Source organism: Erinaceus europaeus, chromosome 13 (genome assembly GCF_950295315.1).
Source record: "Erinaceus europaeus chromosome 13, mEriEur2.1, whole genome shotgun sequence".
Lineage (NCBI taxonomy): Eukaryota > Metazoa > Chordata > Mammalia > Eulipotyphla > Erinaceidae > Erinaceus > Erinaceus europaeus.
In genome coordinates this window covers 4,030,243-4,049,043 of record NC_080174.1, presented here as the reverse complement: position 1 = coordinate 4,049,043, position 18,801 = coordinate 4,030,243, and the positions used below count along the sequence as shown (strand labels likewise).

The 18,801-nt window shown below is 67.1% G+C and overlaps 1 protein-coding gene and 1 long non-coding RNA gene across 21 annotated transcripts in view; both read right to left on the bottom strand.

Moving 5' to 3' along the window:
• Positions 1-1,506: 1,506 nt before the first annotated feature.
• The window catches only part of AFDN (afadin, adherens junction formation factor), a 97,207-nt gene continuing 79,912 nt past the window's right edge, over positions 1,507-18,801 (bottom strand). For 8 of the 20 annotated variants that reach the window (XM_060205152.1, XM_060205157.1, XM_060205160.1 and 5 more), the window contains 12 exons: positions 17,857-17,922; positions 17,144-17,217; positions 16,834-16,952; positions 16,360-16,554; positions 15,668-15,759; positions 15,357-15,542; positions 13,344-14,246; positions 11,969-12,004; positions 7,690-7,824; positions 5,680-5,962; positions 3,620-3,704; positions 1,507-2,913 (listed from right to left, as the gene is read on the bottom strand). In XM_060205152.1, the coding sequence (XP_060061135.1) occupies positions 2,766-2,913; positions 3,620-3,704; positions 5,680-5,962; positions 7,690-7,824; positions 11,969-12,004; positions 13,344-14,246; positions 15,357-15,542; positions 15,668-15,759; positions 16,360-16,554; positions 16,834-16,952; positions 17,144-17,217; positions 17,857-17,922 (2,322 nt within the window). In that variant the 3' untranslated portion in view covers positions 1,507-2,765. The remainder of the gene's footprint in view (positions 2,914-3,619; positions 3,705-5,679; positions 5,963-7,689; positions 7,825-11,968; positions 12,005-13,343; positions 14,247-15,356; positions 15,543-15,667; positions 15,760-16,359; positions 16,555-16,833; positions 16,953-17,143; positions 17,218-17,856; positions 17,923-18,801) is intronic. The other 12 variants (XM_060205158.1, XM_060205163.1, XM_060205169.1 and 9 more) reach the window with 4 other exon arrangements.
• On the bottom strand, positions 7,840-8,648 carry LOC132542626 (uncharacterized). The gene is made up of 3 exons (XR_009553594.1): positions 8,473-8,648; positions 8,202-8,380; positions 7,840-8,162 (listed from the first exon to the last, which is right to left on the bottom strand). It is a non-coding gene; the product is annotated as an uncharacterized LOC132542626 (long non-coding RNA).

Below are 18,801 nucleotides of genomic sequence, written 5' to 3'. Positions count from 1 at the left end.
ATCCGGTGGGGGGCAGGAGGGCAGGCCAAGGGACAGGCCTGGGGCTGGGAGGGGGTAAGCCAGCAGGGGTGGGACAGGCCTGGTTCCGCAGCTGCCCCTCTGCGCCCGCCCGGGAGCCCAGCTCCTGGCTCCTACCGCCCTTGTCCTGAGGGCACACGGGGACACCGCCTGGAGGCTGGTCTCTGCTGACCGGGGCCTCCATGTCCCCAGAAAGCGTGGTGACCTCTCAACTCTGGCACAATGACAAGCATTTCTCCAAGACACTTGCTTGGCCCGGGGCTCCTCCCTGCCCCGCCCGGGACGTCTGGACCTCACAGCAGACTCCTCTGGGCGCCCTCACCTTCCCCTGCGTCACCTCTCCGGCCCCGGCCCCGGCCCCCGTTGGGAGCCCCACAGACTCCGGTGACTCTGGTGGGCCCTGCAAATCCCCATGTGGGCGCAGCCCGGAGGTGACCGAGGCCGGCGCCCTGCAGCACCGCTCCAGGCGGCCTGTGTGGGGACCGGCTGCCCATAGTCACCCGCGTGGCTGTGGCCTTAGGAGACCGGCGTGGGAGCCAGGCCGTGGGCAGTGGGCTCAGTGCTCAGCCCTGCCACCACGTGGGGGCGGCCCGGTGCTGGGAGGAAACCACCGGCCTCCCTGGGCCTCTGCACCCCACTGGGCCCCCCACCTTCCTGGTGCAGGATGCTCTACTCTCAAAGGGGAGGTGACGATTTTCAGGGCGCCATGTCCACACCCTGGAAGCCTTCCAGAGGCTTCTGCAGAGGGCACCGGGGGCATCTGTGGGACAGGCCGTGAGAAGCCGACTGGCTTGGGGCGGGCAGGCTGGGCGGAGTGGCAGGCGGGGGCGGCACTTTGTGGGCTGCGGACGAGGCCTGGGAGCGAGCCGGGCCCTTGGGGGCTGAGGATTTGGAATGGTGCTGTGATGCCCTCCCGGCTGGGGGGCACCTGGCCCAGGCCAGCCTGGCCACTGCCTGTCCCCCGGGCTCCTCTGATCAGCTGGTGGGGGGACACACTCTCAGGGCCCGAAGCTGCCCCCACAGTCAGCTCACAGGTGACACGGGTCCAGGGGATATGGGCTCCCCACGCAGACTGGAGGGCTGACCCCAAAGCTGGGACGGCACCCCAGTAGTGAGGGCCTGGCTCCAACTCCGGCTGTGAGGGCAGGAGCAGAGCAGCAGGCCACGGTCACAACAGGCTCTGGGGTACAGGCCCGGGGTACCCCCCCAGGTTGGGGTACAAGCCCGAGAGAGAGGGTGCAGCTCACCAAGTTTGGGGTTAAGTCCTTCAACGGGCACACAGGCCCCACACTGTACACACCCGCCAGCCTCCAGCCCTGCACCCTCAGCTGAGTGGATGTGGGCCGGACACCAAGTCAAGGGCTGGTGCCAGGGCTGTAAGGTCAGGGGGACCATGGGAGCCAGGATGGGTGCCGCCTGGGAGGCGCCAAGGGTGGGGGAGTGGATGCACCCGCAGCCTCAGGCAGAGCTGTGAGCAGTGACAGCAGGTCACTTAAATACATACAAACTTTATTCAAAATAAACAGGCGATTCAGTACAGCAGAAACGGGCGGCTATAGCAGCTGGTGTCCGCGGGGCGCGGGGAGAGGAGGGCACATGCCTCTGGGGCCCGTCCCCCACGCCACAGCCCTGCGGCTTCTCCAAGTGTCACGGGGGGGGGGGGGGGGGGGGTTGGGGCAAGGGGCCTCCCTGAGCTCAGGGACGAGGGTCGAGGAACAAGGGACAAGCACGTTCTTCATATGCACCTGGCCCCATGGGTTCCATTCGGGCAGGGTGAGAAGTTTACTTTCAAATAAGGCCTCGGTGACGGAGGGGTGACGGAGGGGTGTCCCTGTAATCGCCCGTCACCTGGCACTGGCTCCAGCTCCCCACCCCCACCCTGCCATGGTCATTCGCCCTCTGACCCTCACACAGGGTGCGGGCAGCCCCGCTCCAGTCCAGCCCCGAGTCACAGCGTCACCAAGGAGTCCCCACAGGGGCCCAAACAGCTGCCCACACAGCCAGACGCAGGAGAGCTGGGCCCTGGGTGTCTGGGCGCGTCTGGCCTCGGCCACTGTCCCCGCATCCTCACTGCTGTGCAGGGAGCACCTGAGCGCCAAGAGTCGCCTGCACGGCGCCCTCTTTGAGATGCTTAAACCCGGAGCCGACTTCCTGCCTCAGCTGCCACGTCAAGATCCCTGGGGACCTACATAGTCCGGCAGACCTGGCGCTCAGGAAGACAGATCTATGCCTGAGGCTCACTTTTCCCCTAGAGCTTTCTGTGACCAGACAGGGAGGGAGGGCCACCGCTGACGCCCTGGGGGGACGTCTTGGGGACGCCTTGGGGATGTGGGGACTGAAGGCAGAGCTGTGAGCACAGGGGCCCGACTCCAGTAGTGCAAACCATCGTCTGAAAGGCCAAGCTCTGCTCTGCTTGGAAGTGAAAATAGAATCTTCAGGAAAGATTAGACCTGGACTTCTCTGTGCCCCATGGGGGGAGCTGAGAAGCCTCTCAGGACCCTGCGCTGCCCCCGCCCCCCCTGCTCCAAACTCAGACGGAAACAGGAAAAGTCACAAGGAGAAAGCCGTCTTCATGTTTGGAGTCAGGCGACACAGAAATCAGACAGTATTTAAGTCGTACACGTGACCACCTCTTGGGAAAATAGAATAGAATAGAATCTCTTGGGGTTGGAGTCTAGACCCCACCCTGCCACGGTAGGAAGAGGAAGCGGGAGGGCTCAGCGTCCGGGCTCGGCGTCTCTCCGCGCTCACTTGGTGTTCAGCTCGTTCTCCAGCTCTGTCAGGCGCCGAGAGGCTTTCACCTTGTCGGACACGTCCTGGCCCTGGGAGAACAGGCGCTGGCGCTCCTTGAACGGCAGGTTCTCGGGCGCTCCGGCGGGGACGTCAGCGTCGGGGCTGCGCGGAGGCAGAGGGTCAGTGAGGGCGGGGCGAGCTCAGGAACAGCGGCGCCTGCCCCACGGCTGCCCCACGGCTGCCACTAAGGCGACGGGGCTGGCTGGAGGCGAGGCGCAACGTTACAGTGCGAAAGGTTCCCGGTCCCCACCTGCAGGCTGAAGCAGGGCTGCAGGTCTCTCTCCCCCTTCCCTCTCGGTTGCTGGCTGTCTCTACCCAATAAGTACATATGACAAATAATAATAATAGACGTGGAACACGGCAAGATGCTCTCCCTCAAGACGCCCAGTTTCACTCTCCCATCTTCTCTAGCTCTCGGGGCTCCTGTGGGCTGTTTGTGAGGAGACCCCTGCTGGAAGGCAGGGCCTGCGAGCCGCAGGCAGAATCAGAGCGCGGCGCCCGGACCAGTCGGCAGCAGCAGGCCCGGAGCAGGAGGGACTCGCGGCGAGAAACTGACCCGCTAAGGTGTGGCGGGCAGACGCCGGCCGGCTGACGCAGGGCACACACCCGCCGCCCCCAGCCCTCTTCCGACCTGGCCAGCACCCAGCCCCCGCACCCCCGCCGCAGCGGAACTTCCACCCCAAGCGCGTCGTTCTGAGCAGCACGTGCTGGTGGCGGGGACGGCGTCTCGCTCTAGTCTCGGGAAGACCGTGGGGAGGGAGAAAGGGCCCAGGGAGGGGACGGACACTACCCGGTCCCGAGGACCTACCCATTTGACGGTCTCTCTCTTGGGTCCCGGGAAGCGTCGTGGGCACCTAGAAGTGTCCCCGTGGATCCAGTGAATGAGTTCGGTCCTTCCCCCGGGAAGAAAGAAGTCCAAGTTAGCGTGCTTGCACCCTCACCAAACAGACCTCACACGACACACCCCTTTTCGAGAGAAAGACGCGGTGCCTGGAGGAGCCATCTTTGCCGAACTCGGGAGAGGGCAGGGCTCTACCGGCCAGAGCAGAGTCGCCAGCGGGGGCTGCCGGAGGGGCCTGGGCCAGGGGGCGGCTGCCCCGCCAGGCTGGTCCCGGCAGAAAGGGCGAGGGGCTCCCATCAGCTCATGGGGGGAAGCCAGCAGGGCTTCCTTCCACACCATGTGTTGCGCTCGGGGGTTCTTTGCGGGGAGGGCCTGTGGGGGGAGGGGCTTCTCTGCGGGCCGGCCGAGCCTGCACCCTTCTCTGCCTCCCCCGCACCGCGTCTTTCCTCGCCACGGCCTGCGGGTACTCTGTGATCACCCTGGAGGAGGGAGCTTTCCCGGGCAGAGACTCAAAAGATGAAACACAGAAGCAGGTATGAGGGAGGACCCGTGGCCCGGGACTGAACCGGGGGCCTTGGGCACGCTGAGCCGGCTCCCAGGCCCCAGCGAGTCTCCGCAGTTAGCCGCTGTCTTTGCTTTGTCGGCAGAGACGTGTGTTTCATCCTTTGAGCCTGAAGAGCCCTGGCTTCTTCCATGGGCAGCGCCAGCTCTTCAGATGATGCAAGGCCTTCCGCCGCCAAGCAGGAGCTGCTGGCCAACGGGCGCCCTCCACATTTCCCAGTCGTCCATGAGCTTCAGGACAGAGCCTTGCGGTCTGTCCTGGCCCCTCTGTGCACACCCTCCCCTCCCCTCCCCTCCCCCAGCAGCCCGTGGAAGAAGCCATGCGTGTGCCACACGAGAGCTGCCAGCAGGAGAGCTGGTGAGAGAGGGAGCGAGGGGGAGAGGGAGGGAAGGAGGGAAAGGGAGAGGGAGGGAGGGAGAGGGAGAGAGAGGGAGAGAGAGAGGGAGAGAGAGAAAGAGGGAGAGAGGGAGTCTGGCGTGAAGGGAGCCCGGCTCTGCCTGCTGCTGGTGGGGTGGGTGCTGGGGGCACAGGCAGACCAGCTCTGAGGCTGACGCCACGGCAGCTACCAGGCTACACCGCCGCCCGAGCTCGCCGGGCGCCTGCTGATGGGGCCACGACGCCCACGGGGCCTGCACTCCGGCACTGTCGCATGACCGCACCCGGACAGGCTTCTGTGTGCCGACCATTTGGCACGGACCAGAGACCGGGCCGAGAGCCCCGTCGGAGGCGCTGCATGCATCTGAGAGCAGGTGGACAGCACCGCTGGGAAGACGGGCCTGGGCCGTGGGCCCTGCTGCCGCGTGTGGGCTCCGCACGGTGGCTGTGGGGACCTGGCCCCCGGCTGAGGGGTGCAGGGGGCGGCCTGGCAGGAAGGGGGCACTGCAGAGCCCTCAGACCGAGCCACAGGCCCCCTGCCCCAAGGCTGGAAAGGAGGCACCCGGGACAGCTGAGCAGGCGGGCGGCATCTGCAGGGGCCGGAGGAGGCAGCTGTGCGCAGAGAAGCAGAGAGAGAAGCAGAGAAGCAGAGAGGCTGGTGGGAGGGGAGGGGAGGGAGGGGAGAGGCCGGACCAACAGTACTGGGGGACTGCACAGTGGGGGCTGATTGTGTGCTGATTGACAGGGGTCTTTCTGGGGTGCGCAATCGACCAATCGACGGGAGGGGGACAGACACCCAGGACCGCAGCACTGTCACTGGGGGCGGCAGCAAGTCCAGAGTCCCAAGCAGAGCCCCACTGGGGGCAGGGGGCCGGGCGGTCACCGGTGCGACCGTTACCTTTGGCGGTGGCGTGGCCGAGTGGGCGGAAGCCGGGCTTTTTGGGAGGGGGCAGGGGTGGGCCCGCTCCACAGCCGGTACTGTTGGCGCCGGCCGGGGGTGGCCGGAAGGAGGCGGAGAGACAGAGGCCATCGGAGGCCGGGCGCAGCGGGCGGGGGGGCGGTCCGGTGCCCGCGGCGTACTTATCCTGACCTGCGGGGCCGCCGTCCTCCTCCTCCTCCTCCTCCTCGGTGTAGGCCACGAACTTGGCGGTGTACAGAGAGTCGGGGGACAGGGCCTGCGCCTGCAGGGACGAGGTGGTGCGCTGCGGCGGGGTGGGCGGGCCCGGGGCCGGGCCGGGGGGCTCGTAGCCCCGCGGGAGGGGGGGTCTGGCCAGCCCCGGCTCCTCGGGCTCCAGCAGGCGGCGCTCGGCCTCGTCGTGCTGTCTGCGCCGCTCGGCCTCCAGGCGGCTGTAATACCCTTCCTCCTGGCGCCTCTGCGGCCGCGAGAGAGAGGCCAGGTCAGCGGGCGGGCGGCGGCCACGGTGGGCTTTGGACGGCGCCCGCCCTCCCGCCCTCCCTCCGTCCCTCCCTCTGGCCACCGTGGAGCGTGACAGAAGGCGGGGCGGACAGCAGGTGTGGCGGGGAGGGAGCGGGGAAGGAGCCGGCCGTCCGCCCAGGAACATTCCGGCGGGCGTGGACCTGCCCTCCTGCCCTCCCTCGGTCAGCCCCCGAGGCTTCTGTTCTCCCCACTCCACCCGGTGTTCTGGCAAGAAATCACTCACCTGGTGCCACCGGGAGACAGAGCCCCCCCGGCCCCCGCCCCGAGGGCCCCCCCCCAACCCCGCACCCCCGGCCGTTGCCCCGCCGCCGCCGCAGCGCGAAGGAACTTGTCTCCCAGGCCTGGGTCAGACCCCTGACCTGACAGACAGACAGACGGAAACCAGAGCCGGCGTTAGTTAGCAGCACCGGAGATGCAGGGTAGGCTGCCGCACGCCACACCTGACGCCGCGTCTGCACAGAGTACAGCGGACGGCCGACGGCGTTGCGAAAGGAACAGCGCAGCTTTATAAAGTCCACAAGTTTAGAGCAGCAGGGACAGCAAGCGGGAGAGGGGGCGACAGAGCAGACATAGCGGGCCGGGCCGGGACACCGACAGCCTCCCCGAGAGGCCGGCCTGGCCCGGGCCCCGCCGACCCCCCACCTCTTGCAGAGGGGCAACACCGGCCGCGCCACGGAGACAGGCGCTCGGTGACACGCGACACACGCTGCGCGCAGGCAGCGCCGCAGGTCCCGCTCGCTCCCTCCCAGGGAGCAACCCAGACAGCCAGGCGCCGCGGCCCGCCCACCTCTCCCCTTCCTCGTCGCTCCCTCTCTCCCTCTCGTGTGCCCCCTCTCTCTCTCTCTCTCCCGCCCCCAGCCGCAGGCCGTCGGCCGACTTCAGAGTCTGTATAAAAATCGGTTCCCGGCGGGCTTCTCTCTACAGCGGCGGCCCGGCCGTGCAGCGCAGTTCGGAGCAGTTCCAGGGGTGCCTGTGGGCTCGCCGGGCCGGAGCGGAGCGGGTCTCTCAGGTCCCTCACGGGACAGCGCCGCCACCAGGATGGACTCCGGAGCCCGGCCGCAGGGGAGCGAAGCCCAGAGCCTGTCCCATCCCGCGCCATCCAGGCCCGAGGGCCCAGGTCCGCGACCCCCAGAGGTCTGCGGCCCCGCCCGGCGCCAGTCACAGCCTAGTGTCGCCCTTGCCTCCCGCTGCTCACTCCCGCTCCTCAGACCGGGCCGCCAGGGCGCTCTGCGCAGCCCTGGGCTGCGGCGGCGGCTGCTCCCCGTCCATCAGCCGTGGGGCGTCCCGGCTGCCCTCGGGGGTGACGGCCCAGGAGACTCGGGACTCTGGGGCGAACCCCGGGCGGCCGCCGCGTCCTCGCTGCTGTCCCTGCTGCTGTCCCGGCGAGTCCTCTGCTCCGCCTGGCCGTCTCGGTGGAACTGACTAGAACTCTGTCGCGACCGACCGCCCTCCTGGCTCCTCCTCCTCCTCCTCCTCCTCCTCCTCCTCCTCCTCCTCCTCCGGCTCCCCGTGGGAACCGCGCCGCACGGGCACAGGGCAGGCCCGGCCCCCCGAAGGACCCGCCGAGAGCCGCGAGGTGGAGAGAAGCTGCGAGGACAGGCGTGCGGACAGGACAGGCAGAGAGGCGCGTCCCAGAGCCCAGCCGCCCTACAGGACCAGGACCTTCTCCTCGGCGCTGCGCCGGCTCCGCTCCTCCTCCTGCAGGCGCCGCTCCTCCTCCTGCCGCGCCCGCTCCTCCGCCTCCCGCTGCCGCATCTCCTCCAGCTGCTGCTGCCGCCGCCGCTCCTCATCCTGCAACTAACCAGAGAGGCCCTGAGTGCCCGGCCACTGACACCCCACACAGCGACTCCTCACAGCAACTCCTCACAGCGACTCCTCACAGCGACTCCACACGGCGACTCCTCACAGCGCCACCACACAGTGACTCCTCACAGCGACTCCTCACAGCGACTCCACACAGCGACTCCTCACAGCGACTCCACACAGCGACTCCTCACAGCGACTCCACACGGCGACTCCTCACAGCGCCACCACACAGTGACTCCTCACAGCGACTCCTCACAGCGACTCCACACAGCGACTCCTCACAGCGACTCCACACAGCGACTCCTCACAGCGACTCCACACGGCGACTCCTCACAGCACCACCACACAGTGACTCCACACAGCACCACCACACAGTGACTCCACACAGCGACTCCACACAGCGCCACCACACAGCGACTCCTCACAGCGACTCCTCACAGCGACTCCTCACAGCGACTCCTCACAGAGACTCCACACAGCAACTCCTCACAGCGCCACCACACAGCGACTCCACACAGCGACTCCACACAGCGACTCCACACAGTGACTCCACATAGCGACTCCTCACAGCGCCACCACACTGTGCCACCACACAGCGACTCCTCACAGCGCCACCACACAGTGACTCCTCACAGCGACTCCACACAGCGCCACCACACAGCGACTCCTCACAGCGACTCCACACAGCGACTCCTCACAGCGACTCTTCACAGCGCCACCACACGGCGCCACCACACGGCGACTCCACACGGCGACTCCTCACAGCGCCACCACACAGCGACTCCACACAGAAGCTCCTCACAGCGACTCCACACAGTGACTCTGCATAGCGACTCTGCACAGCGACTCCGCACAGCGACTCCGCACAGCAACTCCTCACAGAGCCACCACACAGCAACTCCACACAGCAACACAGGGTGGCCCGGGCAGACAGGCACGGGGACACTCCACACAGTGACACCACACAGCAACTCCACATAGTGACTCCTCACAGCGACTCCACACAGCGACACCACACAGCAACTCCTCACAGTAACTCCTCACAGCGACACCACACAGTGCCACGGGGTGGCCCAGACAGATGGGCATGGGGACACTCCTCACAGCGACACCACACAGCACCACAGGGTGGCCCAGGCAGACGGACACGGGGACACTCCTCACAGCACCGTGGCTGACACAGTGACCACACACCACAGCTCCAAAGCCGGGCACCACAGCCCTGGCACCAAAGACGACAGAGGCAGCTCTGCCGGTGCCACCCACGCGAGGACAGACACTGTGAGCAGGCGCCAGCCCGCCCGGGCCTACTCTGGCGGCCGGGGGCAGAAATGGGCCTGGGGGACATGGGGCTCGGCCTTTTCCAGACTCTCTGCCCTGGCCCGCGCTCTCCTGGCTCTGGACCTGCACCGAGGCCCAGTCCCTCCCAGAGGAAGCTCGTTCTCAGTGGGCAGGAGCCCCGGCTCCCCGACAAGCCGCTCACTCGCTTGCACCGGGCCTCAAAGCCCTCAGTGACCAGCAGCTCCCGTCCTGTCCTCTCTCCTCCCCTCCCTCAGCAGGCCCACTCTCCTCCCCACACAGGCCGGTGTCCGTGGAGGCTCCGCCCTGCAGCCTGCCACACCCCAGGCCCCAGCACCACACTTGGGCTCTGAGCCGCATGGAGCAGGTGACTCCACCCCAGGCAGGCGGGACTTGACTCTCCACCCTGATGGCGCCTCAGGGCAGAATTCTGTGAGGGAGTCTGTGAGGGAGGGAACGCAGACACAGCCAGCACCTCCCCGCACCTCCCCACACGAGCACCTCTGCCACCTGCCACCCAAGAGCCCCAGCTTCCCCTCAGCAGACTCCCTGCCCAGGAGGGAGGCGGCACTGCACAGGAGGACGAGGCCCGCTGAGCCAGAGACCCAGGGAGGACGGCTGGGGACAGAGGGAGGTGGGAGGACAGAGACAGGGGAGGACAGAGACGGGGAGGACAGAGACGGGGAGGACAGAGATGGGGAGGACAGAGACGGGAGGACAGAGATGGGAGGACAGAGACGGGGAGGACAGAGACGGGGAGGACAGAGATGGGAGGACAGAGACGGGGAGGACAGAGGCGGGAGGACAGAGACGGGGAGGACAGAGGGAGGCTGGAGGACAGAGGACCCCAGAAGTCCCATCCTGAGCCCTTGGCGGCTGCAGGGCCTGCGAGGGCTCCCCCAGTAACGTGGCCGCTGGCAGTGTCACCTCCTCGGGACTCTAGCGGCCGGACGTGCTCTCTGGACAGAGCTGGGAGCGGCATGCCCTGAGGCGCCGTGTGTGCAGTCACACAGGAGCAGGAGCGCGACTTAGAGCTCAGTCCCCTCGCTGCAAGACACACGAGCCTGTGCGTCCACCCCGCCCGGGACGCGCCCTCCTCCCACGGCCGACGCTGGGCCCGCGTGGGGCTGCACGGCAGGCAGGATGCCCAGCGCCGCCCTCCACGGCCATCCCGCCGCCCGGTTTTCTGCTCCCCTCCAGAGCAAAGGAAAAGGAGTCTGAACCAGAGCGCAGGGTGGACGGGCTGCCGGCAGGAGGGGAGCTCTCCACGCCCGGCCCGGGGACACCGAGGGCTAAACGCGGTGCCCCAGCCGCCTCGGGTGCTCAGAGCCCCGGAGGGAGCCTCTGGGCAGCAGCGGAGGGCACAGAGCTGCCGACACCACCGCCTGGGGCCCAGGGCCCACCTGCTCTGTCGTGTCACGACCCCGGCACACTGCAGGAGACCCCCGGTGCTGTGCTGAGTCCCCCTCCGTCCCTCTCTGTCTCTGAGAGTCAGTCTGGAGGGGCAGGACCGGGCGACACTTTCACACACGCTCTGTGTGTCTAGACGGTCAGGTTCACCTCAGACTCACTGCTTCCACGTGAGGCAGATCCCACTCCGTGGGGTCGATGCTTCAGGACGGGCTCTCCTCTCTGAGCTGCGTCTGAGGGACCCCGCCCCATGAGGAGCACCCCAGCCTGGGCCTGTCTGGGGGCCCAGCTCTGGAGTGCGCACATGTCCCCAAGGACAGCGTCGCCAGCAGGAAGGAGGCTTCCCCACCGACAGGAGCACCGTAACAACGGGCCGTCCAGCTACCCTTACTTTGGGAAGACAAGAATGCGGGACGGTGGGGCCTCCAGGAGGCGGGAGAGTGGCTGAGACCCTGCTCCCCTGCGGCCGTCACTGGTTCACTCAGCCTCCCTGAGGCCACGGTCTGAGCCCTTCCGCCTTCTGCACTCGTCCTCCGGGGCGCCCAGAGGGGACCCCACAGGAGCCCGGGCTGAGGCTGAGGGCAGCAGACAGACCGGCTCCTCACAGCCCTCTCGGGAGCCACAGGCCGGGCTGAGCCAGGGAGCGCCAGGGTTCCTGAGCCCTTGTGCTGGTGCCCCCGTCTGCTCCACACTCGTGAGCACAGAGCCACCGCGAGTAGTGGGCGTCACCCCACAGGCTGGCACTTCAGGGTGGGGACACCCGTCTTACAGAGCGGGGTCACTGCAGCCTCCAATTCCAGTCGGGGACGACACAGAGAAGGACACCCCTCATGCAGGGGTGGGGTGGGTGGGGCTTCCAGGGGGCACGGTGACACCTCACAGAGATGAGGGGGGCTACCGGTCGTGGCATGGCGATAACATCCCCTCTGCCCGCTGCCCCCTAAAACAGGAAGAGGTGAAGGATGGTGGGCTGCCTGGTGGAGGAGGTACAGAAAAAAAAAAAAAAAAACCAGCACCTTGAGGCCCAGGAAGGAAGACTCAGCAGACCTCCCTCCCTGAGAGGAGTCCTGCAGCCTCCACCGACAGTCCCCTTTCTCAGTCCCTCGCACGGTGCCTGACGGCTCCACCCTCCAAGCTTCCATCGGCGGAAGCAGAGCCGGTTTCTCCTTCAGTGGCTCCTCGACACACACAGAATGTCACGACTGCAACTCAGAGGAGGCCAACAACACAGGTGGGCACAAGACTTGAGACGGACGGGGGAGAGCAGAGAGTGACTAGACGCAGAACATTCACGCATGCTCTGAGGGCTGCAGCAGCACAGGGCCTGCCGCGGGCGCCCCTGAACGGCACCGACTAGACACAGAACCACCACAGGAAGAAAAGGCACGACAGCAGGAGGGCCAAAGGGAGAGAAACAAGAACATACCAAATCTAGCACAGAGATTGCTGGCACAGCAGTCTGCTGCAGGAAACGGAGAGGGAAAAAGAGAGAGAGAGAGAGAGGGCGTGTGAAATCCACGTGCGGTCGAGGCCTGTCCTCCGCCCTGCATCCTCCGCGGCCCCCCGGGGAAGGAGGGTCCGAGCGGCCAGGCCCGGGGCCCCTGCACTGTCACTCGGAAACTTCGGCTGCTTTTACCAGCATCAGTGATACACTTTAAAAACTATTCTGATCGCCATGCGCGTTATGGAACTAAAGGGTGCTGAGACTTCAAATGGCTGAACCCTTTGGAAAAGGACAGGGCTTCTGTAGAGATGCAGTTTGTGGGGAGCAGTGACCTGCTCTGAAGGTGGCCGGCCCCGTCCCGCCCACGTTCCCCACTGCTCACACGGCGGCCGGCGGGAGCAGGCCAGACCCTCTCCTGTTGGCGTGGAGCTGACTCCTGCTCCCCAGAGCGGGGTGGGGGGCGGGCGTGCGGGGGAAGCTCTGCCCACGGGGAAGCAGCAGGCAGGCAGAGGCAGCCCGGACCCTGACAGAAGCCTTTTCGTTCAGACTAAAGCTGGACCCTGGCGCATAAGCTGCCTCTAAGGAAACTGGCAAGGTCACTGCTTTTCCGACATTCACCTGAGTTCTGGGGCCAGTCGCAGACATCTGTGTGTGTGTGTGTGTGTGTGTGTGTGTGTGTGTGTGTGACACACACAAACCCAGTGAGTGTGTGTGTGTGACACACACAAACCCAGTGAGTAGCAGGACTGGCTGTCCTCTCCACACCACTAAGTCCCTGACCGAGTGTCTGTCCCAAGGAGTCAGTAAGCTCTCTCCCAGACTGACTGTCCTCTCGCTCACAATGGTGAACGCCCGCCAACGGCGTCTCCGACAGGCCACGGGAGCCTCGTTCCCCTTCAGCTTGGCTCTCGGACCCGCCACACGCCGAGACCCTGACTTAGCACCTCAGGGTGGGCCGTCATGAGCTCTGCTCTCCCGAGTGGCCGGCCAGAGACGCCGCATCCAGTGAGGAGGTGAGGAGGTGAGGTCAGCTCTGGGGACGGAGCCCAGGGTACACACCCTACCCGCCCTGCAGGAGCAACGGGACTAGGGGGCGCGGAGCCTGGCTAAGGCATCACACAGGGTCTCAGAGATGGTGGCGGCATCTGGCCTGGGCTGCAAGTGCTGAGGGCAGCCTGGCCTCACTCTGGGTGGGGCCCTCCTCCCCTGGGACCCCCTTTCCCTTTGCTCTGCACCGTGGACCACGCTCCCTGGGGGTCTGCCCCTCTCCCTCTGCAGTGGGTGCCACCCCTGCCCCCCTGCTATGGGTGCCGCCCCTCCCCCTCGCCCGCAGTGGGTGCCGCCCCTGCCCCTTTACCCGTGCTCTGCGCTCGGCCTCCAGGCGCTGCATGAGCAGCACGGTGTCCACGTCGTCATCCTCCTCGTCGTCATCGTCCTCGTCCTTCTGCTTGGACTCCTGCAGCCGCTTCTGGAACTGCCACTCGAGCAGGAGCTTGCGCAGCCGGTCGCTCTCCTCGGCGCTGCGCTCGGCCTTGGCCTGCAGCTCCTGGATCTCGCGGCTCAGCATGTCCACCACGTGCAGCTGCTGCTGCTTCTCCAGCTTCTCGCGCGCATCGCGCTTCCAGGGGTCGGGGGACAGGCTGTCGCCGGCCGTGGGCTCCTCCCTGCCCGAGCCCGCTGTGACGTAGCGCAGGTCGCGGCGCTCGATGGTGCGGGGCTGCTGCTGCGGCCGCAGCTCTCGGATGACGGTGTCGGGCGCGCGCGGGGGCGCGGCGGCAGCGGGTTTGTCGGGGCGCACGGGGGGCGCGGGGGGCGCGCGGGCCTGGCCCAGCTTGCGCTCCTGCTCCCGCCGCCTGCGCTCGCGCTCCTCCTCCAGCCGCGCCTTCTCCTTCTCGTACCAGCGCTGCTGCTCCTCCCGCTTCCTGCGCTCGGCAGCCACGGGCGGCGGCTCCGCAGGTGAGGCGTCGGGGTCCCCGGCGTAGCGGGCGGGGGGCGGCGGGGGCGGGTCGGTCCGCAGGGCGGGCACGGGGGCCGGGGTCTTCCAGCGGCCCGGGCCGCTCTTGGTGAGCGTGGAGGCCGGGGTGCCCGCCTTGGAGCCCGGGTCCAGCTGCTCCTGGCTGGAGGCACTGGAGCCCAGCGACGGGCTCTGGTGGAGCCACAGGTTGCCGTCGGCCTTGCGCTCCAGGGCCGCCTCCAGCTGCTGCCGCTCCAGCACGTAGGCAGAGTCTTCCCGCAGCTCCTCCTGCGACCGGGTGGCCCGCTGTGGAGGCAGGAGACCGCTGAGGGAATCTGGATGTGGGACGGGCTGAGGGGCCGGGCGCTGCAGGGGAGTCACTGCAGGGGAGTCTGGCTGCGGGACAGGCTGAGGGGCCGGGCGCTGCAGGGGAGTCACTGCAGGGGAGTCTGGCTGCGGGACGGGCTGAGGGGCCGGGCGCTGCAGGGGAGTCACTGCAGGGGAGTCTGGCTGCGGGACGGGCTGAGGGGCCGGGCGCTGCAGGGGAGTCACTGCAGGGGAGTCTGACTGCGGGACGGGCTGAGGGGCCGGGCGCTGCAGGGGAGTCACTGCAGGGGAGTCTGGACGTGGGACGGCCGAGGGGCCGGGTGCTGCAGGGGAGTCACTGCAGGGGAATCTGGATGCGGGACGGGCTGAGGGGACGGGCTGAGGGGCCGGGCGCTGCAGGGGAGTCACTGCAGGGGAATCTGGCTGCGGGACGGGCTGAGGGGCCGGGCGCTACAGGGGAGTCACTGCAGGGGAGTCTGGACTTGGGACGGCTGAGGGGCCGGGCACTACAGGGCCTCACTCTGGGTCTGAGCCCACAACCACCTGGCACATGGACGGCGGAGCAGCTCCCTGGGTGGTGGAGCAGTGAGGCCTCCCTGACTTCTAGTCACTGGGCCGGACACAGTCTCTCTGGGCCCTGAGCACCCTGCTCACTCACTGCCCAGTGGTGCCACCCCCTCACTGTCCTGACTCCACACCGCATCCTACCCGTCGGGGGCCCACCCTGCACTGGCCTCTGGCCCTGCCACCCCTCCCCCATCCCGGGCCCAGTGCTCGCGCCCAGCTCACGCAGTGAAGCGTCTCCCCCGGGGTTCCCGGGCAGGAGCCCGTCTCTGCACCCCAGGACCCGGGCCGCTCTGCACTGAGCGATGCAGTGGGCACAGCCCTGGGCCCTGCAGGCTGTGCTGCTCAGACACCAAGGGACAGGGCCCCCACGCCTGGGTGCGCCACCACAGTGCTGGGCTCCCCGCTGCTGACTCAGAGACCAGGTGGCTTTCTGGCACCAGGCCCGGAACTGAGGGGCACTGGGAGCCCCTCCTGGAGCGCAGTGCGGCTCCCCTTCCTGAGGCTCACAGCCCAGGGCCCCACCTGGAGCATGATGCCGGGGTGGCCACCGTCGGTGTGCGGGAAGGCCGGGTCCTCGTAGCTCGGCCACTGGCTGTGCGGGGGGCCCATCCGGTCCTGGGACTTGGAGGCGGGGAAGGTGAAGTACTCCGTGGGGTAGGTCTGCGTGGGGATGGGGTAGGCCTCCGGCCTGGCGGGAGGGCTCTGCTCCTGTGGCCCATGGAGAGGGGCCGTGAGCCTCTCGGTCTGCAGGCCAGCCTCACCCACCAGACCGGGTTCACCGAGGAGGCACAGACACGGGGGTGGGGGTCCTGTGGCTCGGTGTCCCGCCTCACCTCAGAGCACAGGTTTCCCGTGGACACAGACGTGATCTTGGCTGCTGTGCCCGTGGCGTACACGTTCTTCCCACCAGGGCTGGGCGGCTGGTCTGTCGGCAGACGGGAGAGGGGTCACTGGGGTCAGTGCGGACAGGACATGAGTCTCACAGCTGAGAACACCCAGTGCCAGGCTAGCAGGCACCCCCGTGACCCGTCCCACTCCCATCCCTGAGCCCCCACCCCTGTGTGCCTGCCCCACTCCCGTGTCCCCCCCCACGGAGCCCCCCACTCCCTGCCCCATCCCCCCACTCCTGTGTCCCCATCCCCCCATGGGACCCCCCACTCCTTGCCCCATCCCCCCACTCCCGTGTCCCCACCCCCCCACGGGACCCCCCACTCCCCGCCCCATCCCCCCACTCCCGTGTCCACCCCATGGGACCCCCCACTCCTTGCCCCATCCCCCCACTCCGGTGTCCCCCCACCCCCCACACGGGACCCCCCACTCCCCACCCCACTCCAACTGTCTGAACAGCAGCCCCAGCCCATCCAGGGCATGGAAACTGGAGCTGCGCCCGCCCGGGGAGGCCCGTGGCGGCTGCCGCGGACCCTCTCAGAGCAGAAGCCGAGCGCCCAGGGAGCGGAGGCCCAGGAGCGGACCACCGGCCCGAGCGTCTCCGTCTCAGCGCGCCCGCCCGCGGTCGCCCGCTCACTCGCGACGTTGGGGCTGGAGCGGTGGTCGGCTCTGTTCTTCGTCAGGCGCTCGTCGCCGGGCAGCTTCTTGGGCTCGCCGTACTCGGCCCAGGGCAGCTGAGGGCTCTCGGGGGAGCCGCTGGGAGCCGAGCTGTTGTAGAGCTCGAAGCCTTCGCTCTTCGGCCGGGGCTTCCCTGAGCCGCGCCGCTCTGAAACTGCAGGGCAGGGCTGGCAGGGCCTCGTTCACCGTCAGGCTGCGCCCGCTCGGCCCTCACCGGCTTCCAGATGCCCCCACACCCCCGTCACCCCGTCACCCTGTCCGCAGCGTCCCGGTGTCCGTCAGGACTCCCCTGGGACCCCCGGAAACCCGCCTGGTGGAGCCGGGGGGCGGGCGAGCCCTCCCGCGTCAGCCTGTCCCTGTCCGGGGACGGCTGCAGGGCCGAGTCACACGGCGCCCCATGAGGAGCCGGCCCCGTCCCTCTGAAGGCCCTCACCTCTCTGCATCATCGGGGACGGCTGGTTGAGCAGGGTGGCGAGGCCGTGGTAGATGGCGCCCTGCTTGGCCACTTCCAGTGTCACCACAGAACCGGTTCTGGTCATGAGCTCCGCGGCCCTGGGAGAGAGCAGAGACGCAGGAGACGCGTGGCCCCGAGTCCGTCTGCGGGACGGCGCCCGACCCGAGACCCCCGCCTCCCGGGGCGGCCGCTGCAGGTGCCGCCTGGCGCCGGGAGGGACACAGGAAGGGCCCGACACCCCCGCGACATGGACACGAAGCTTCCGGAAGCCAGGGGCGAGCTACCGCACCTTTCCTGAGAGAGTCCCACCAGGCTCCGTCCGTCCACGCTGAGCAGCTGGTCCCCCGCCGCCAGCCGTCCGTCCTGTGCATGGGAGGGAGCCAGACTGAGGACAGGAGGACCGGAGGACAGGAGGACAGGACGACTGGAGGACTGGAGGGCAGGAGGACCGGAGGGCAGGAGGACCGGAGGGCAGGAGGACAGGAGGACAGGAGGACAGGAGGACCGGAGGGCAGGAGGGCAGGAGGACAGGAGGACAGGAGGACAGGAGGGCAGGAGGGCAGGAGGACAGGAGGACAGGAGTGCAGGAGGACCGGAGGGCAGGAGGACCGGAGGGCAGGAGGGCAGGAGGACAGGAGGACCGGAGGGCAGGAGGACAGGAGGACAGGAGGACAGGAGGACAGGAGGGCAGGAGGGCAGGAGGACAGGAGGGCCGGAGGGCAGGAGGGCAGGAGGACAGGAGGGCCGGAGGGCCGGAGGGCAGGAGGGCAGGAGGGCAGGAGGACAGGAGGGCAGGAGGGCCGGAGGGCAGGAGGACAGGAGGACAGGAGGACAGGAGGGCCGGAGGGCCGGAGGGCCGGAGGGCAGGAGGGCAGGAGGGCAGGAGGGCAGGAGGGCCGGAGGGCAGGAGGGCAGGACGACTGGAGGGCAGGAGGACAGGAGGACCGGAGGACAGGAGGGGCCTCTGCCCGCCGCAGCGGCCCCTCCAGAAGCGTCACTCACCACGTCTGCGGCGCCGCCTCTGACGACCGACTTGACGTAGATGCCGAGCTTGTCCTGGCCGGCCCCCTGCGGAAAGCCACACGCTGTGGGACAAGGACAAGCGCAGGCGGCGGCGGAGCGGACACCCTGGTGGCTCAGCACAGAGAAGCCGCGGGAAGCACCTCCTCTGTGTGCTCCGGAGAGGCAAAGGAACGGGACGCCGAGGGCAGCCCGGCCCGGGTCTGAGCAGCCGCCGGAGTGACGGGCGCCTCTGGGTGCTCCCCCCACCGCCACACCGCCCCGCCCGCTCCCGGGTCGCCCGGCTCCCTTCCCCGCTGCCCTGCCCACACCGCAGTGTGATGTGCCGGGCCCTCTGTGGCCAAGAGCAGTCAGGAGGCCTGGGCAGCGAGAGAGGGTGGCGCACGAGAGGCCCCTCAGCATGCACGACGTTTCTCAGTTTCCACATGACAGTCCAACCCTCCCTGGGTCCTCCGCCCCCCTTTCCTGAGAAATGTTATGCATGTACAAACTACTGCATTTACTGTCAACTGTAAAACATTAACTCCCCAATAAAGGATAATAACAATAATAATAATAATTGACTGTAAAACATTAACTCCCCAATAAGGGAAATAATAATAATCAGCTGTAAAACATTAACTCCCCAATAAAGGATAATAATAATAATAATTGACTGTAAAACATTAACTCCCTAATAAAGGATAATAACAATAATAATAATCAGCTGTAAAACATTAACTTCCCAATAAAGGAAATAATAACAATAATAATAGTAATCAACTGTAAAACATTAACTCCCAATAAGGGATATAGTAATAATAACAATCAACTGTAAAACATTAACTCCCTCCCCAATAAAGGAAATAATGATGATGATGATGATGATGATGATGATAGAATTAAAAAAAAAAAAAGAGGCCTTTCCGTCCGGTGCGGCAGCTCAGA